General features: G+C 52.8%; 1 protein-coding gene across 1 annotated transcript; it reads left to right on the top strand.

Moving 5' to 3' along the window:
* Window positions 1–2,635: 2,635 nt before the first annotated feature.
* Window positions 2,636–17,319, top strand: UBE2L6 (ubiquitin conjugating enzyme E2 L6). Its single transcript, XM_055547171.1, has 4 exons — window positions 2,636–3,026; window positions 8,992–9,087; window positions 12,247–12,433; window positions 15,690–17,319. The coding sequence occupies exons 1-4, from the start codon at window positions 3,000–3,002 to the stop codon at window positions 15,839–15,841; spliced, it is 462 nt and encodes a 153-aa protein (XP_055403146.1). The 5' UTR covers window positions 2,636–2,999; the 3' UTR covers window positions 15,842–17,319.
* The last annotated feature ends 62 nt before the right edge of the window (window positions 17,320–17,381 follow it).

Below are 17,381 nucleotides of genomic sequence, written 5' to 3'. Positions count from 1 at the left end.
GGGGTCACAAAGAGTCAGACACGACTGAGTGACTGAACAACAGCATCTACTCTCTAAGCAACTTTCAAATATAAAATACGGTATCATTAACTATTAGTCACTAGGCTGTACATTACTTCTCCAAGACTTACTTACAACTGGAAGTTGGAACCTACTTCCCCCACCTCCCACCCCTCACCTCTACCAACCTACCTGTTCTCTATATCTATGTGCTTGGTTTTCGGTTTGTTTTCAGTTTCAGAGAGGTGACTTAGAGGTCTTTTCCCCGCAACCTTTTGCTGTCTGTACAGACACACGTCTCTGATTCAATGGTAAAGACAAAGGTTGACCTCAGCCCTCTCCATGTCCCGCAGAAAGCTCAGCACAGGCCTCACAGAAGCAGGTGCTGATTAAATTTTGTGGAAGAAATGAATACAAGCCAACTACATTAGAGAAAAGTAAAAACAGTTCTTCTGAAACCTTGTGACTCAGACTTGGACTTGAACCCACGGTCTTTTAGCTGAGATCACACACCTTAATTTCAAGACTTAATGAAGCTCTTGATGTCTCATCGCAGAGAGAATTTTGTGAGAGACAAGGTGATAGGTAGGAAGTGGATTTATTTAGAGAGCAACACACTCCACAGATAGAATGGGAGCCATCTCAGAAGAGAGTGGCCCTGAAACCTGGTGTGGTTAGTTTTTACGGGTTGAGTAATTTCATAGGCTAATGTCTGCAATTCACTTGTAATTAACTTTGTCTCTTCCAGGAAACCACTGCCTCTCTCTGAGGCCGGATCCAGTACCCTCCTGCAGGCTCCCACAGCATCAGATGATTGTCTGTAGCCTAACGCTTATCACTTTGCATTAAAAATGCAGGGACTGTATTCTTTCACCATCTCAGTAGCCAAGAACTTCTCAAGTACAAGGACCCCACGTTCTCACTGTGGTCACTGCCTGGTGCTCCCTAGTAAATGCTTATTAACTGAGATGAACAACCAGAGATGGGCTCAAAGGCCTCAGTTCCTTCATTTATACCTATGCTAAGAGCTTGTGGACAGTGTCCCATTCATTTCTGGCAGAGAGAAGACACCCTGTTTGGGAATTCCCTGGCAGTCCAGTGGGTAAGACTGTGCTTTCACTGTTGTGGGCTCGGGTTTGATCCCTGCTCAGGGAACTACATTTTAAAAAAAGAGAGAGAGAAAGAAAGAAAACAAGAAGATTCCCAGTTAAAACTCATTGAATTCAATGAAACAGAGAATAAATCATTCTGCAAACACATACTACACACCAGCAGAGAAGTTGTTTGGTATCAAGACACCTAGATAAACAATAAGTGAGGCCGTGAATTCAGAACTCAAAATATGTGCCCAAAATATTTTCTGGTTTTCCGCCTCCTCTGAGCTGAAAGAGATGAGGGTAAGGGAGATGGGTTCACCCAGTCTCACCGTTACTGGGTGACTGCTCCCCAGATGCTGCCCCGTGCTCTGGGGCTCCAAGCCCATGAGGGCCTCACCTTCATGCTGGGGGAAAGAGCCCCGGCCCTCGCACAAGGGCGGAGAGCCCTGCCTGTGTTCTGGGGCACACAGTAGGCCCGCGGTGTGTGCTGGACCCATGCTAAGGTAAGGGAGGCCCCTGAAGTCTATGCTGGGGTGCCACCACCCAACTGTCCCCCAGATCTGCGTGTAATAGGTGCTTGTGAGCGTCCTTAGTCGCTCAGTCGTGTCCGGCTCTGTGTGACCCCATGGACTGTAGCCCACCAGGCTCCTCTGTCCGTGGGATTCTCCAGGAAAGAGTACTGGCTTGGTTTGCCTGTGCCCTCCTGCAGGGTAGTAGGTACTTCAGTCAGTCAGTCAGTCAGTCAGTTCAGTCACTCAGTCATGTCCCACTCTTTGTGGCCCCATGGACTGCAGCATGCCAGGCCTCCCTGTCCATCACCAACTCCCACAGTTTGCTCAAACTCTTGTCCATTGAGTCGGTGATGCCATCCAACCATCTCATCCTCTGTCGCCCCCTTCTCCTCCTGCCCTCAATCTTTCCCAGCATCAGGGTCTTTTCCAATGAGTCAGCTCTTCACATGAGGTGGCCGAAGTATTGGAGTTTCACCTTCAACATCAGTCCCTCCAATGAACACCCAGGATTGATCTCCTTTAGGATGGACTGGTTGGATCTCCTTGCAGTCCAAGGGACTCTCAAGAGTCTCCTCCAACACCACAGTTCAAAAGCGTCCATTCTTCGGCGCTCAGCTTGCTTCATGGTCCAGCTCTCACATCCATACATGACCACCAAATAACGGAACCTAGAAAAGGACTGAAAGGCCCACCAGACCCCCGAAGCTAGAGGATGGGTCTGAGGGCGCCCCTCGGGGTGCTCTGCACCCAGTGGTCATGTGGGGGAGGCGTCTTTGCCTCCCCCACCCAGTGCCGGACAGCACAAAGGACCCCAAACTCCCAGGGGAGGGCCCTGGGGGCGGACATCGTCTCCGGTGTCTCCCAGCCATTTGTAGAGTTGGGACACGGGCCCGAGAGGGTTAATGGTTTGCCCGGGGGGGGGGGGGGGGGGCTCCGGGAATCCGCGGGAGGGGCTCAGGGCGCCGACGGTGGGGACCCCAGGCGGCCGGTCCGGGAGCTGCGCGTGCACGGCGAGGATCTCGTGTTTTCTCGGGGCCCGCGCGCGTCTGGAGCAGAGCGGACTGAAGACGGGGGTGGAGCCCCGGCGCGGCCTCGGGCGGAGGCCGAGGCCCCGCGCCCCCCGAGTGCTCGCTGCCCGGTGCCCGGCGCCCCGCGATGCCGCGCGCTCCAAGGCCCGCCGGGCTTTAGACAAGAAAGCGCTCGAGCTCCCGGCTCTGGAGCCCATCGGGGCCCGGGCGCGCCCCCCCTCCTCGGTGGCCCCGCGGCCGCGGTGGGCGGAGCGGAGCGCGGGCGGGGCCCGTGGGGGCGCGGCCCAGGGGCGGGGCGCGCCGAGCCCGCAGGCCGCTCCAGAGTCTGGCTAGTCCCCCGGAGCCCCGCACTTGGTCCTAAGATGACGGCGAGCAAGCGGGTGGCGAAGGTAACCCCTCCCGCGCGGCTCCGCGCGCCTGCCCGGGCCCCCTCTCCTCGCATCCCGCCCTCTGCTCCCCGAGCCCGTTTAGGGGACCCGGGGCCGCTGAGTCCCTGCGTCCCTGCCCCCTCCCCGCGGACCAGTGGGGCTGCGAGAGGGGCTGCAGTTTCGGGGGGTGGGAGGACATGGACCGGGGTGTCGCCAGCTCTCTGAGCTGTGCTGGGGGATGAGCCGCCTCCCCCGAATCGGTTTCAGTTTCATTTCTCCTGCCAGAAACTGTGACAGTTACCTGCGTCCCCGGGTGCGGGGCTTCCCCGAGGGCTCAGCTGGGAAAGAGTCCGCCAGCAAAGCGGGAGACCTGGGTTCGACTCCTGGGTTGGGAAGATCCCCTGGAGGAGGGAAAGGCTACCCACTCCAGTCTTCTGGCCTGGAGAATCCCATGGACTGTATAGTCCACGGGGTCGCAGAGTCGGACACCACTGAGCGGCTTTCAGTTTTCGGTGCGGGAAGGGTTGGTTGGTTCCTTGGCGTCTTCCTGCAGCCAGGCGCTGTGGTGGCAGGTGCCTTTTAAGCAGAGATAACCAGGACCCCCGTGCTTTGGTGCCCACATTAGAGCCCCGAGAAGGGGGACGTCCCTGGCGGTCCAGTGGTTAGGACTTCCACTGGAGGGGCACGGCTGGATCCCCAGTCGGGGAACTAAGATCCCTCAAGTCGTGCAGTGACACCCCGCCTCCCCGCCGCGCTCAGGAAAAAAAAAAAAAAAAAGTCCCAAGAAGTATGGGACGTTGAGTAGGAGTTGAGAGCAAAGTTCTCAGGGTTTTTTCCGGAAGAAAAGCTGCCAGGGCGAACCCAGGAGGTTACTTGGAGTAGATGGTGTGAGTTCATTTGGTCTACAGATGTTGTTGAACGCCTCCCATGCCCTGGTTCCTGCTCTAGGAAGTACGGAGACAGAGAAAATGAAAAAAGTCTATCTTTTTTCTGATCAGGGACACAATTTTGAAGTGAGGTCGGGAAGGATGGTGAGGGAGGGATTTTCCCCAGGAGGTGGGAAAACCCAAGGTGTTTGGGGGACTGGGGTGTGGCTGGGATTGGAGATAGATGGGGAAGGTAGGGGAGTATTCCCTGGTGGCTCAGATGGTAAAGAATCTCCCTGACGGTGGAGCAATTCTGGGGAGGTGGGTCTGACACCCCTGAGGCTTTGAGTCTCTCAGAAGTGCCCCTCCTGTGTGCAGGCATGAAGAGGGTGAACAGGAGGTGCTACCCTCAGCCCCTGGGAAGAAAATGATCACAGGTTGGGGCACAGAGAAGGCTCAGCCCCAAAGGACTGAACTCTGGAGGTTGGCAGCGATGAGGCAGAGAGTTTTTCCCACCAAGCAGGAATGCTGGGAGCCAGCTTGTGTCTCCCCGGCACCATCAAATGGCAGGTAGTTTACAGCACTCATTTCAGCAACCCTGTGAGATGAGTCCTCTACCCCATTTTACAGATGGGGACGTTGAGGCTCACAAAGACTAAATTGATTGTCCTGGGTCACCCGGCAAGCAGTGGTGGGGCTGGGATTTGAGCCCAGGTTGGTGAGGCTCCAAGCCAGAGGTTCTTTCAGCGGCTTCTCTATTTTCATTTTCTGTTCCTCTGAGTCAGGTGATTTCTGAGCAGGCCTCAGGGAACAGCTGTGTCTCAACACAGCTGTTGAGACAGCTGTGGGTTTCAACACCTCCAGGCTTTGCAAAAGTCTTGACAGAACTCATGTATGACAGGTAAAGTCCAAGTTCCTTCAGTTTTGGTAAAGTTGGGAAAATGTCTCTTCCAGGGCTTTTCTGTGCACCATGGGGCTTCCTTCTTGCTCAGGAGTCACAGACGATCCTGGAACTGGTAGCAGCAGATGCTTCTAGTAGCAGATCAATGAGGTGTCATAGACTCTGGGCCCTTTGTTGGCATGAACAGAGGTGGAGTGTAGAAAGATAAGAAACAGGGGATAAGGGTGTGCTTATATTTTGGGGCTCAGAGAAAGTATAGCAGGGGCACAGTGTGAAGGGTTCCCCCAGCTGTGGACCGTCTTTGGGGACCTTTCTCTCTGCCTTTGTTTATACCAGAGTTTCACAACTTTGTCGCCACTGATATTTGAGGTTGAGTCATTTTCTGAAGGATGTTATCACACCCCCGGTCTCTACCCACTGGACGGAGCAGCACTCCTCCACATGTGGCAGCCAGAAATGGGTCTCAGTTCAATTCAGTTCAGTTCCGTCGCTCAGCCGTGTCCGACCCCATGAATCGCAGCACGCCAGGCCTCCCTGTCCATCACCAGCTCCTGGAATTCACTCAGACTCACGTCCATCGAGTCGGTGATGCCATCCAGCCATCTCATCCTCTGTCGTCCCCTTCTCCTCCTACCCCCAATCCCTCCCAGCATCAGAGTCTTTTCCAATGAGTCAACTCTTCGCATGAGGTGGCCAAAGTATTGGAGTTTCAGCTTTAGCATCATTCCTTCCAAAGAACACCCAGGACCGATCTCCTTTAGAATGGACTGGTTGGATCTCCTTGCAGTCCAAGGGACTCTCAAGAGTCTTCTCCAACACCACAGTTCAAAAGCATCAATTCTTCGGCGCTCAGCTTTCTTCACAGTCCAACTCTCACATCCATACATGACCAGAGGAAAAACCATAGCCTTGACTAGACGGACCTTTGTTGGCAAAGTAATGTCTCTGCTTTTGAATATGCTATCTAGGTTGGTCATAACTTTCTTTCCAAGGAGTAAGCGTCTTTTAATTTTATGGCTGCAATCACCATCTGCAGTGATTTTGGAGCCCCCAAAAATAAAGTCTGACACTGTTTCCACAGTTTCCCTATCAATTTTCCATGAAGTGATGGGACCAGATGCCATGATCTTCGTTTTCTAAATGTTGAGCTTTAAGCCAACTTTTTCACTCTCATCTTTCACTTTCATCAAGAGGCTCTTTAGTTCCTCTTCACTTTCTGCCACAAGAATGGTGTCATCTGCATATCTGAGGTTATTGATATTTCTCCTGGAAATCTTGATTCCAGCTTGTGCTTCTTCCAGCCCAGCGTTTCTCATGATGCACTCTGCATAGAAGTTAAATAAGCAGGGTGACAATATATAGCCTTGACATACTCCTTTTCCTATTTGGAACCAGTCTGTTGTTCCATGTCCAGTTCTAACTGTTGCTTCCTGACCTGCATATAGGTTTCTCAAGAGGCAGGTCAGGTGGTCTGGTATTCCCATCTCTTTCAGAATTTTCCACAGTCTGCTGTGACCCACACAGCCAAAGGCTTTGGCATAGTCAATAAAGCAGAAATAGATGTTTTTCTGGGTCTAGACATTGCCAAAAGTGCTGGGGGCGGGTAGATAAAGGAACGCCCCGGTTGAGAACCTCTGGTTTACACCCATTCAGTGTTCCAGAAAAATATGACCTGCCCTTGAATGTCTCTTTTTAAATACATTTATTTATTTTTTGGCTGTGTCATGTGGCTTACAGGATCTTAGTTCCCTCGCCAGGGATCAAACTCTGTGAAGGCGTGGAGTCCTAACCACTGGACAGCCAGAGAATTCCCTAAATGTCTTTTTATCTATTTTTTTTTTAAGATCTATTGCTGAGGGGAGAGGGAGAAGGGAGGGGCAGTGTTGAGTAGGGAGTAAGAGGTAGAAACTATTAAGTATAAGATAAGCCACAAGGATATATATACTGTACAATATGGGGAATATAGCCAATATTTTATAATCACTATAGACAGAGTATAACCTTTAGAAATTGTGAATCACTGTATCATAACATATAATATTGCCCAGCAACTATATTTCAATTAAAAAAAAACTTCTTTAAAGAAAAGAAAATACATTTTTGAAAAGGTCAGTTGTCCCATGAAAAGAACCCCAAATGGAGAGCAGAAGTCCTTGGTCTAATACTGAATCTGAGGTGTGCTGCACGCTGGGGCGCATGTCTCAGAGCATGGCAACGTGCAGCAGAGTGTTAAGGGCTTTGGAAAGTCCCTCAGGGAAGAACTCGGTTTAGCCTAGAGTTTCCCAGCATGCTTGACCGTGGAATCCTTTTCCCGTAACAACTGTGAACTTCGCACAGGACACGCTGTACACATCTGCTCTAACTGGGCCCTCTGCCCTGGGGCCTCGCCAGCTCTCTGCACGGCAGACTCCTGTTCATACTGCAGGGCCCAGCTCACTGTCATTGCTGTGAGGCTTTCCCACTCCCCTCCCCTTCCCTCTCCTCTCTTCTCCTTTTGAGAGGGTAACTGGCAGGAAGGCCAGGGGTCTCCAAACGGAGGAAGCAGGCTGCAAGCGTCGGACGTTTTTTATCGCTCTCTTAAGCCGCAGGAGGGAACAAACAAGTGTGGGATTTTTTTCCCTTCTCTATATTTTTCTCTATATTTTCCCTTCTCTAAATTTAAAAGGAGGTTTTTCTTAAAATTCTGTGTTGCCATCACGAGCCCTGGCTCCACCTGAAGTTAACTTTTCGCAAACCTTGAGTTTACCAACGCGTTTTCTATGGAAATGTTTGTCTTACGCTATGTTAATGAGCTGTGTATTTACCCTGGACTCTGTCTTTCTTCAGGTCGGTTCAGAACCGATAAGGGCTCGACAAACCTGTGTGTTTTACTCATACATTGTTTTCCTCGTCGATGTTAAAGAAACTATATATTTCCTTGGAAACCTGTGTTTCTTCAGCATTCATGTCAATCGCTTTATGGCCCGGGATGACTCACATGGTGCCAAGGTCATCTCAGAATGCATGCTGTGGGTGAGGGGCCTGGTGCCACTCTGAGGTTTGAGACATCTCCTGTCTCTAGTTAACAGCCTGCTGAGAGTGTGTAACATGCTGCTAAAGGCTAGCAGGGCGGCACTCTTTCTGCCCTCTTCTGATGTCTATGTCAGAAGCTTTCTCTTTTTATGCTTTAATAAAACTTTATGACACAAAAGCTTTGAGCAATCAAGCCTCGTCACAGGCCCAGGATTGAACTCGGTCTCCTCCAGAGGCCAAGAATCCTGGCGTCTTTCACGACCCAGCGACCACCTTTCCGTTTCCCCTCCTATTATGCGTCCACACTTTATTCATAGAAGCACAGCGTCTTCCTTCCACCACTCCAGTGAAGCTCTCGAGGGCAGGCCTGTGCCCTAGCGACCTGTCTGTGGAGGACGCTGTTGGGAGAGCTCAGTGGTGCTCAGGGGACGGGCCGCCTTCCTGGGAAGGCGAGTGGTCGCTTGTCCTCTGGTTTCCCTGCTTGCCGTGTGGCGTTCTCCTCTGCTGCCGTCTGCCTGAGCGGTGCCCCCTCCCCAGGCCTGCTCTGGGGCAGTCTGACGGGGACAGGCTGATGTCTCTGCTGCCTGCCCACCCTGCCCCGGGCACAATGAGGGCGCGTCACCATGCTGCTCACCAGTGGGTAGAGGGAGGCAGGGCTTCGTGGCTCCCTAGAAGAGAACCAGAGGACAGACGTGAAGCACCTTGGTTTCTGGAGAAAAGGCTTCTCGGAGAGCTGTGATGTTGTTATTTAGTCACTCAGTTGTGCCTGACTCTTTGCAACCCCGTGGACTGTTACCTGCCAGGCTCCTCTGTCCATGGGATTCTCCAGGCAAGAATAGTGGAGAGGGTTGCCATTTCTTTCTCCAGAGGACCTTTCCTACCCCGGGGTCAAACTGGTGTCCCTTGCATTCCAAGGCTGATTCTTCACTGAGCCACCAGGGAAGCCCCAAGAGGTTTACTCCCAGGTTATAATATCAAGACCTGGTGATTTGCATCATCCTCCACCTGGTACCTACTGAGCTGGAGTGAAGCTAAAAATCTGGTGATTCACTAAAGGCCCAGAGCACCAGGCCGGACGCACTCTGAGTGCGCAGTGAATGCCGGCTTCTGTCCTGCTTGGAACTGGGGACGGTCTGCTGTGGGGGGCAGGGGGGAGGGTGCCGGAGGAGGGGAGACTCGGCCAGCTGCCCGCTCTGTGCCCCTGCAGGAGCTGGAAGACCTGCAGAAGGAGCTTCCCAAGTACCTGCGGAACCTGTGCAGCGAGGAGGACAATGTGCTGGTGTGGCACGCGCTCCTGCTGCCTGTGAGTATCCGGGGGCCCTCCTGGGACTGGACCACTTAGGGCAGGGGCCGGGGCAGGGAGGGCTAGACTGGACGAGGACTTTCCCTGCCTGAGAATCCTTTCTTCTTATTTTTGGCTGCACCGGGTCTTCGTTGCTGCACGCGGGCTCTCTCTAGTTGTGGCTGGGAACCAATCTCTAGTTGGGTGCCGAGGCTTCTCACTGGGGTGGCTTCTCTCGTTCTGGAGTGCAGGCTCAATGACCAGCACACTGCCTTAGCTGCCCCACAGCGTATGGGATCTTCCCGGGCCAGCGATGAACCCGGGTCCCCTGCACTGGCAGGTGGAGTCCTAGCCACTGGCCCATCAGGGAAGTCATGGAATTCTTTTTTCACTGGAGATGATCATTGGCAGACGGGGGTGTCTCTCTCTACACTGATTGCTTCTGAGGTCCAGGCCAACTGATGAAGAGGCTAAAAGGCTTTTGGACTTAGTTGGAGACCCCTTTTTCAAGCCAGTAGCTACTAGCTCATCTTGGAAGCTTCGGCAGACAAAGAGCATCAAAAAAAAAAAAAAAAAAAAAAGGCTTCCTTGTTGACTTAGTGGTAAAGAATCCGCCTGCCAGTGCAGGAGACATGGGTTCAATCCCCGACCCGGGAAGATCCCACATAGCCGGAGCAACCAAGCCCATGCACCACTCCGTTAAGCCTGTGGTCCAGAGCCTGCGTCCATGATGCCGGAGCCCACCTGCCATGACTGCTGAAGCCCGAGTGCCCTAGAGCCCCCCTTTGCTGAGGCCTCACCCTTGGTCTTGCGTCTGTGTCCCAGCCCCAGCCTCTGCACGTTATCGAGAACACATTTTCTTTATCTGTCCAGCATTTGCTCAGACACACCCATTACTACCACAGCTTCCTTTCTGCCTTCTGCTCAAGAAGAGGAAATTTCTTAAAACCTTGACTCTGAACTCGCGTATGTCATTCTTTTTTCAAAAGGTTTATTTATTTGGCCGCACCAGGTCTCAGTTGCGGCCTGTGGGATCCGGCTCCCTGACCAGGGATCGAATGCGGGCCCCCTGCATTGGGAGCACGGAGTCTTAGCCACCAGGGAAGTCCCACATATGTCATCCTGACGGTCATTCTCCTGCCTTCTCTGCCACGAAGGTTCTGAAAGGGTTTGGAGCTTTCGCAGCAGCCTGGAGGCCCCTGTGCGCTGTGCTGGGGTCATCCGAGCCCTGGGGTCCCCCCACTAGGGGTGTGGATTACTGCTCCCATGTGGAACAATCCAGTCGACTGTGCTGAATCCCCATCTGGGCAGTGTTGCTGTGACCCTGGGCAGGTTACTTGTATGCACTGAACTTGTTTCATCTGGAAATCCTGATGCTAATACTATGAGTTCTCAAAATACTTACCCTAATAGCTGACACATATGGAGTGCTTGCCATGTGCCTGGCCATGCTCTACATCCCTAACGTGAATTAGCGCAGGACTTCCCTGGGGGTCCGGTGGCTAAGACTCTGTGCTCCCAGCACAGGGCACCTGGGTTCCATCCCTGGTCAGGGAACTAGATTCCACATGTTGCAACTAAGACTCAGTGTAGCAAATACATAAATAAATAGTAAAAAAAAAAAAAAAAGAAAAAGAAAAAGAAAAGAAAAGCTGGTGCACTCTTCATTACCTTAAAAGAAAAGTGAAGTGACTCACTTAATTGTCACCCAAGCCCTGTGGCGAAGGCTGTGACTCTTTTTTTAAGGAGAGCACAGAGACATTCGGCTGCTCGCCTAAGGTCGCACAGGCATGGGGTTGACAGAGCCACGACTCACACTCCAGCCACGTGGCCCGAAGACCACATAACCCCTACACCCCGCTACGTGGGCTAATGCGTGTCAAGCCCTTAGCAGCAGGCAGCACAGAGCGGATGCAGGAAAGCCTTCCTGTTGCTCAAGTCTAGAGGGTCTTCTGCTGGCTCCTGGCAAGGCTTAGGCACTCCAGTTCCGAATTGTTGTTTTAAGATGGTAAAATACCCATAACAGTATGTACCGTCTTAACTATATATATATATATATATATATATATATATTTTTTTTTTTTTTTGGCTTTGCTGGGTCTCTGTCACTGCAAAGGCTTTTCCCTAGTTGCAGTGAGCAGAGGCTACTCTCCAGTTGCAGTGTTCCGGCTTCTCGCTGAAGTGGCTCCTCTTGTCGTGGAGCATGGCTCTAGGGCGAGAGGGCTTCTGTATTTGCAGCTCCCGGGCTCTAGAGCACAGACTCAGCGCTTGTGGCGCATGGGCTTAGTTGACTCCCTGGTGGCTCAGACGGTAAAGCGTCTGCCTGCGATTCGGGAGACCCAGGTTCAATCCCTGGGTCGGGAAGATCCTCTGGAGAAGCAAATGGCAACCCACTCCAGTACTCTTGCCTGGAAAATCCCCTGGATGGAGGAGCCTGGCGGGTTACAGTCCATGGGGTCACAGAGTTGAACACAACTGAGCGACTTCACTTTCATGAGCTTAGTTGCTCTAGGACATATGGAATCTTCCTGGACCAGGGATCGAACTCATGTCCCCTGCACTGGCAGGCGGATTCCTAACCACTGGGCCACCAGACACATCCTAGAAAAATGGTCAAGAAAGTAAATCCTAAAGGCTCTCAGCACAAGGGGACATTTTTTTCCTTATCCTTTCTCTTCATTTTTTTATATGAGAAGATGGGTGTCAGCTGAACCTATTGTGGTAATTCTTTCACAGCATATGTGAATCCAACCATCAAGCTCAACGCCTTAAGTTTAGTGATGTGTATCAGTTATTTTTCAATGAAACTGGAAAGATGTTAATTACCGATATAATAAAAAGAAGCGAAGGTGTTCCTGAGGATGCCTCCAGTCAAATTGCACCCATTTTTCAAGAGAGGAAACTGAGGCTTAAGGGTGGGAGGCAGCTGGCCCTCAGGCGCACAGCAGAAGCCAGGATCTGACTCGTGCGAGCGCCAGGCCAGGGCGCTCTGACCCACAGCCCAGTTGCTAAGTGAATGCACGTGCCGTCTGTGTCTGCATTCACGGTCCTTGTTCGGAGTGGAGCGGAGGAAGCCTGGGACCCTGGGGCAGGGTGGGGAGGGCAGAAACCAGGCCCAGGTCCTGGGGGGAGGAGGGCAGCTGTGCCTCTGCCCAGAGCGTGACCCCTTCTCTCGCACAGGAGAGGCCACCCTACAACCTCAAGGCCTTCAGGCTGTGCATCAGCTTCCCCAGGGAGTACCCGTTCCAGCCCCCGATGGTGAAATTCACCACCAGGATCTACCACCCCAACGTGGATAGGGACGGGAGGGTGTGCCTGCCCATCATCAGCAAGAAGAACTGGAAAGCCAGCACCAGGACCTGCCAAGGTAGGGGGGCCCCCCTGGACAGGGGCCCTGGACTGAATGGGGTCGGAGAGGGGAGTCCCGGGACTGCTCTTATGTCGGTTGCTCCTGTTTACTGTCGCTTAGTCGCTAGGTTACGTCGGAGTCCTTTGTGACCCCAGGGACTGTAGCCCCCAGGCTCCTCTGTCCGTGGAGTTTCCCAGGCAAGAGACTACTAGGGCTTCCCTGTAGCTCAGACGGTAAAGAATCTGCCTGCCGTGCGGGAGACCTGGGTTTGATCCCTGGGTCGGGAAGATCCCCTGGAGAAGGACATGGCCACCCACTCCACTATCCTTGCTTGGAAAATTCCATGGACGGAGAAGCCTGGTGGCTACAGTCCATGGGGTTGCAAAGAGTCAGACATGACTGAGGGACTGAATTGTTGAATTCCCTTGTCTAACTCAATGAAACTAAGCCATGCCTTGTGGGGCCACCCAAGACGGGCGGGTCATGGTGGAGAGGGCTGACAGAATATGGTCCACTGGAGAAGGGAATGGCAAACCACTTCAGTATTCTTGCCTTGAGAACCCCATGAACAGTGTGAAAAGGCAAAATGATAGGATACTGAAAGAGGAACTCCCGAGGTCAGTAGGTGCCCAACATGCTACTGGAGATCAGTGGAGAAATAACTTAAGAAAGAATGAAGGGATGGAGCCAAAGCAAAAATACCCAGTTGTGGATGTGACTGGTGATGGAGGCAAGGTCCGATGCTGTGAGGACAGCCGAAGGGGCGGGCCTAATAACAATGAGTACATTGCTTCATTAGGCACTCTGACCCTGCACTAAAAGCGTCACACGGTATCTTTTTAGTTCACTTTGTTGTTGTTGTTGTTTTTTTTTTTTTTTTTTTTTTTTTACTGAAGTATGGTTAATTTTGAGGGAAGGAAATGGCCACCCACTCCTGTATTCTTGCCTGGAAAACCCCATGGACAGAGGAGCCTGGCAGGCTATATAGTCCATGGGGTCTCAAAGAGTCAGACATGACTGAGCGACATGGCTTTACTTTTATGGTTCATTTACAATGTTGTGTTAGTTTATGGTCCACAGCAAAGTGATCCGGGTATGCATGTGTGTATGTATTCTTTTCATACTCTTTTCCACTGCTGTTTATCACAAGGCACTGAGAACAGGTGCCCAGGCTGCATAGCAGGGCCTTGCTGTCTGCGTCTTTTACGTACAGCAGTCTGTATCTGCTCACCACAAACTCCCGGCGTAGCCCTCCTCTCCTGCTTTCCCCCAGGTCTGTAAGCCTGTTTCTGTTTTGTAAATGAGTTCACTTGTATCTTTTTACGATTCCACATGTAAGGGATAACATATGGTCTTTGTCCTGCTCTGCCTGACTTCCTTCACTTCCTTTACTTGATACGGTGATCTCCGGGTCTGTCCGGACGTTGCTGCAGATGGGCTCCGTCCACTGTTGTTTGTGGCTGAGCAGCATTTCCCTGTGCGTGTCTGCCACATCTTCTTTATCCCCTTGTCTGTCGACGGACATTTAGGTTGCACTCGTGTCTCGTCTGTTGTAAATGGTGCTGCTGCGAACGTTGGGGTACATGTAGCTTTTTGAATTAGCGTTTTCTCTGGGTATATGCTCAAGGCTGCGATTGCTGGACCATTCGGCAACTCTACTTTTAGTTTTTGAAGGAACCTAAGGAGATGGCGACCCACTCCAGTGTTCTTGCCTGGAGAATCCCAGGGATGGGGGAGCCTGGTGGGCTGCCGTCTCTGGGGTCGCGCAGAGTCGGATACGACTGAAGTGACTTAGCAGCAGCAGCAGCAGCATGCTGTTTTCCAGAGTGGCTTCACCAATTTACCTATCCCACCAACAATGTAGGAGGGTTTTCTCTTCCACCCACCCTCTCCAGCATAAAAATTCACTTTTTTCTTCCGTATGGTATTTTTGGTATACATCCATGGATGACCAATTGAAATTATAATGGATTAATCATAATTTAGGAATACAAAAAGGGAGCTGGGTGGCCCTTGAGGACTTGGTCTCACGTACGTCCCTGCACCACTGAGAACCTGAACTTTCTAACCCAGGCAACCAGCCATTTTTAACACACCAACCTCATTCAGTCCTCCTAGAAGCCCCTTGAAATAGTGCTCTCATCGGCCCCATCAGGACACAGGCGTGTGAGAGCTGAGCTCTTACCTGAGCTGGCAGGTGGTACAGCTGGGATTCGAGGCCTCCCTTGGCCGGCTCTGAACCTCGCGGCTCAGCAGAACTTTCTTCAGTGATGGAGTCGGTCCATAGCAGCCCTGTCCAGTGCCGCAGACACTGGCCCCATGTAGGTTTCAGGCACTTGACGTGTGGCTGTTGTGCCCGTGAACTGCTTTCCTAATTGTCATGAATTTCAATTAATTTAAATCAAGATGACCACACATGGCTGGCAGCTACATGTCGGGCACCGTGGCCCTAGTCTATGGACGTAATCAATATGTGATCAGTCCTGTTTCTGGGTACTTCCCTGGTGGTCCAGTGGCTAAGACTCCACACTCCCAATGCAGGGGGCCTAGATTTGATCCCTGGTCAGGGGACTAGATCCCACAGGCCGCAACTAAAGATCCATAATGAAGACCCAGAGAGGCCAAATAAATAAATAAATGCTTTTTAAAAATATCCCACCTCTGGATCAGCTCGGGAGTTCTTAACCCTGGAAACAAGAGTGCTGGGAAGAGAGGGAGGCGTGGTCCTTGGTGAGCACCAGAGCTCTGCAGAGCGCCCAGAGCCCAGGGCCGCAGTGTGCATGCCTACGGGCACGGGGGGAGGGGGACACTGTCTTCGCCCGGCTCCCAAAGTCACCCGTGAAAGATTTCAAGCCACGGGGCAGGAGTGGTTTCCAGTCTTGAGCCTCAGAACCCTTTTTCCCCAAATAAAAAACTTTTGGAATCCTATTACTGCCTCCATGGACATGAATTTGAGCAAACTCCAGGAGATAGTGGAAGACAGAGGAGCCTGCGTGCGGCAGTCCTCGGGGTCTGAGAGAGTCAGAGGCAACAAAAGCAGAGCGGTTCTGGCTGAAAAGGGAACAGAACCCAGAAACCATGTTGATCTCACCGACCCCGCAACGGGGCTTGTGACACTGTGAAAGCCACTGACTGCCATCTGCTGTGCTCGTAGAGCCGTCCTCAGGCGTGGGTTGGTGTGGGTTTCAGGGGGATCCGGGAGTGGGCAGCATCGCTTCCTTCCCAGGAGTTTTTTCTCTCCCTCCTGATGTCCTGATTCGACTTCTCTCCCCAGTCTTGGAGGCCCTCAACATGCTGGTGAATCAACCGGAGCCGGGAGAGCCCGTTCGGCTGGAGCTCGCGGAGCAGCTGACACAGGACCCAGAGCTGTTTGACCAGACAGCCCAAGAGTTCACCCTCCGGTTTGGAGTGGACCGGCCCTCCTAACCCGGCTTCGGACCTGCCTGCTTTCTGTGTGACGGATGGACACCCCTCCTGGACGGGGGACCAGAGCCTCTTTGCGATTTTGTACTTGCTCATGTCTTCCAAGATTCCCTTCTTAGGTTGCGTGTGTGTGTACGGGGAGGGGACTGCCGTTTTGAGTGTGGACCCACTGGCCACAGATGTGCTTTCCCCAGCCCCTTTCTCTGCCCCGGAGCCAGAGGCATTTACGTTTGCAGACTCAAAATCCAGCTCTCCAGTGCTCCGTGATGGGGGTTCCTGGTCCCACCGGTTGGTCCGTCTTAGAGACTCAGGCCACCTTCCCGGCCAGATGAGCAGCCAGCCCGAATCCCTGCTCCCCACAGAGCCCTGCCTGGGGGGCAGCAGGTAGGAGGGGGCCGGGGGAGGAGGGACTCTTACAACTAAGTGCTCTGGGGATGGAGCGGTTGAATCGTAGACCTGTATAGATTTAGGTGCAAAACCTTTCCGTTCCCACTGATGAATCATAAAGTGGAGAATCTCCTCTCCACCCCAGAAATCTGACTGTACGGTCTTCCTTTTTGTTTTTAAAGATTTACTTATGTGTTTCTTTTTTTGGCCGCGCTGGGATCGTCACTGCTGGCTTTCCTGGAGTCTCCGCAAGGGGGAGCAACACGCTGGTTGCAGTTCCTGGAGTCTCGGCAAGGGGGAGCTCCTCGCTCGTTGCAGCCCCGGGCTTCCCACGCACGTCCGCTCTGGCCGAGCGGACTGCAGGACTCAGTAGCTGCAGCTCATGGGGGTAGCTGTCGCACGTGGGCTTAGTTGCTCCGCGGCCTGTGGAATCTTCCCCGATGAGGGATGGAACTGGCGTCCCTTGCAGTGCAAGGTGGGATCTTAACCACTGGGCCACCAGGGAAGCCCTGACTCCATGGTTTTTAAAGCACTGCTGTCCCGTTCGGAGGCCGGTTCCTAGCGTCAGGCGTTATGCCGGGAGGGGTTTCCCTTCCAGCTTGAGTCCAGGGGGAGCCAAGGAGACCGTGTGTTTGCTCAGCTGTTAAGCACAAGGGTCCACCTGAGCGTTCACTGAGCGGGCAAGTGGTTCATCAGGAGGAGGCTTGTTTAGCTGCAGTCGAATTAAAGATGCCTGCTTCCCCGTCAACGGAGGGCTCGCAAGGCACGGAGCCTTGTGTGACCCCAAGCGCTGTGGGGAAAGCTGGCTGTGAGGGACCCAGCCACCCTCAGCCAGAGGGATCGTCGACCCACCCGCAGGAATAACGCCCCCGTTTTATACAGGAGGCAGCCAAGGCTAACCGAGCACTCCAGTGGGTTGCCACGTCCATTCCGCTCATCTGGGCAGAGTCCGCACCTCTGGCCACAGTGCTGAGCTGGCGGGCTTTCATTTCTGTGTTTTTCCCGAGCTGTTCTCATCACCGCACATGCTCCCAATGGCTGATAAAGCTAGACAGGATTGTTAGCAGGAAATTAGGGTCAGCTCTCGGCTCCCTTGGTGGCTCAGTGGTAAAGAATCTGCCTGCAAGACAGGAGATCCCCCTGGAGGAGGGCATGG

The sequence above is a fragment of the Bubalus kerabau genome, chromosome 15, assembly GCF_029407905.1.
Source record: "Bubalus kerabau isolate K-KA32 ecotype Philippines breed swamp buffalo chromosome 15, PCC_UOA_SB_1v2, whole genome shotgun sequence".
NCBI lineage: Eukaryota > Metazoa > Chordata > Mammalia > Artiodactyla > Bovidae > Bubalus > Bubalus kerabau.
The sequence above is the reverse complement of the archived record's forward strand: the minus strand, read 5'-3'. Positions and strand labels throughout refer to the sequence as shown.

Coding starts and splice junctions, on each gene's coding strand:
- UBE2L6 (XM_055547171.1), top strand. CDS start 3,000: ATGACGGCGAGCAAGCGGGTGGCGAAG. Junction 3,027..8,991: donor CGAGCAAGCGGGTGGCGAAG/GTAACCCCTCCC, acceptor GTGCCCCTGCAG/GAGCTGGAAGACCTGCAGAA. Junction 9,088..12,246: donor GGCACGCGCTCCTGCTGCCT/GTGAGTATCCGG, acceptor TCTCTCGCACAG/GAGAGGCCACCCTACAACCT.